The sequence below is a fragment of the Emydura macquarii genome, unplaced genomic scaffold (assembly GCF_026122565.2).
Source record: "Emydura macquarii macquarii isolate MOO-44397 ecotype Brisbane River unplaced genomic scaffold, CSIRO-AGI_Emac_v2 contig_212, whole genome shotgun sequence".
NCBI classification, from domain to species: domain Eukaryota; kingdom Metazoa; phylum Chordata; order Testudines; family Chelidae; genus Emydura; species Emydura macquarii.
In genome coordinates, this window is record NW_027130349.1 from 10135650 (window position 1) to 10137512 (window position 1863).

The 1863-nt window shown below is 41.4% G+C and overlaps 1 protein-coding gene across 1 annotated transcript; it reads left to right on the top strand.

Annotated features, from left to right (window-relative positions):
- The first annotated feature begins 210 nt into the window (after window positions 1-210).
- Window positions 211-1348, top strand: LRRC30 (leucine rich repeat containing 30). Its single transcript, XM_067545933.1, has one exon. It carries the CDS (start codon window positions 211-213, stop codon window positions 1105-1107), a length of 897 nt encoding a protein of 298 aa, XP_067402034.1. The 3' UTR covers window positions 1108-1348.
- Window positions 1349-1863: the final 515 nt, after the last annotated feature.

A 1863-nucleotide genomic window follows, 5' to 3' on the forward strand; every position in this document is an offset into this window, starting at 1 on the left:
ATAACTTAAGACCATCCTAAAAAAGTGAAGCGTTTTCTCCACAGCTGCAGAAGTTGGCTTGGTTAGCCAGAAGAAGGTGCTTTTCACAGTCTTCTCCATAGTTCTTTGGTTCGATTTTTAAACTGTCTTCAAAAAGCTGCAAACCTGTCTCCACTCCTGATTTTAGAAAGGAACTTCTAACTTCTTTCAGCAACGGCAGTCTGGAGTGCTATGGGAGCGGAACACTCAAAGGACAGGCATCAGAGAAGAATGTTTTTGCTGAGGAAAGGTCAGAAACTTCCTGCATGGGAGGATGCACTTATCTCAGGAAAAGATCCAAAGTCACTGCTGAAGCGTGGATTGCGTTATGTGAGCCTGAGCCTCATAATGAAGGGGATGACAAATGTGCCTGACTTTTTGTGGGGACTGTCGGAGGTGCAGAAATTGAACCTTTCACACAACCAGCTGGTGGCTCTTCCTCCTGCTTTGGGGAAGCTAGACAGATTAGCTGTGCTGAACTTGTGTGGCAATCATTTGAAGTGTCTGCCTAAAGAAACTGGGCTCCTCAGAAACCTGAAGGTTTTATTTGTTGATATGAATTGCCTAAGTGAGGTACCAGCAGAGCTCAGCCTTTGCAGAAAGCTGGAAGTTTTGAGCTTTTCGCACAATTGCCTCTCACAGCTGCCTTCAAGCTTCGCTGATTTGACAAGTCTAAGGAAGCTGAATCTGAGTAACAATCGTTTTGTTCACATCCCCTTATGTGTTTTTGCATTGAGGGGTTTAGATTTCTTGCATTTAGGCTCCAACAGACTTGAAAACATTGCAGAAAGTGTCCAGTGCTTGGTAAATTTGCAGATCTTTATTGTAGAAGATAACAATATTCGCACCTTGCCACGGTCTCTTTGCTCCATCGCTGCTCTTGAGTTACTAAATGTAGCTTACAATTCTATTCAGACCCTTCCAGATGATCTCTATCTGCTGCACAGGTTGCCAAAAATTGCTTGGAATCCAATGGATAAAGGGCTCCATATTTCACATAACCCTTTGTCCAGACCACTGCCAGAGATTGTAGAGGCAGGACTGGATGTGCTCTTCAACTACCTTAAAGAGAAAAAGCAACACAACTAAACTTGCACTGTGTTTGGGATTAACGCTGTCACCAAGACTGTCATGTCAGTGCACATTTCTAATCAGTGGTTTCCACTTCATAACACACAGAGTTGGAGACTATAAAGACTAAAGATGGTTGCAGTAAAGTTTGCTGAAAGCAAGTGAAATCTGACTGTCTAGATTAACTGTGCATAGAGTGTATTTGCTAAAACATCCCTTTCTGTAACTTTCAGCGTTTGGTGTGACTTCTAGGAAAAACTGTGGTAAAAATTTTGCTCTTTATTATAAATAAACAAATGAATACAGGCCAATAGCATTGTAAAGGGTACATTTGTCATCTTTCAGACTGCAGTAATATTAATATAAATGGGATTTACTGTATGTGGTGTGCATTTGCACTTTAACTCCTGTTCATTGCTTCCTTCACAGATAAACCATTCCACAGACATACACTGCAATCGAAGTTACTTTCAAGAGGGAACATTTAATTTATTCACAAAAGAAATTTGTTAATATATCCCAAACTTAACTGTAAGGCACTATTCTATTGCTGTGGTTCAATACCATTATCTTTCATTTTACATCTGTGAGCTAACCGCTATAAATTACAGGTAAAGATTGAAGGCAATTGGGGGATCTCCCAGTTGTTTGGATCAAATGTCCCCAAAGGCAGACAAGTCTCCCACCCCATCCCCAACTTTCAAACTTTCCCACAAAGGCTCCCAGGGTCCCTACAACAGTATAACACAGAAACCTGGCCCATCAGAAGCTCTA

What these genes read in the sequence shown, in the direction of transcription:
- LRRC30 (XM_067545933.1), top strand. Translation starts at nt 211, where the DNA reads ATGGGAGCGGAACACTCAAAGGACAGGCATCAGAGAAGAATGTTTTTG.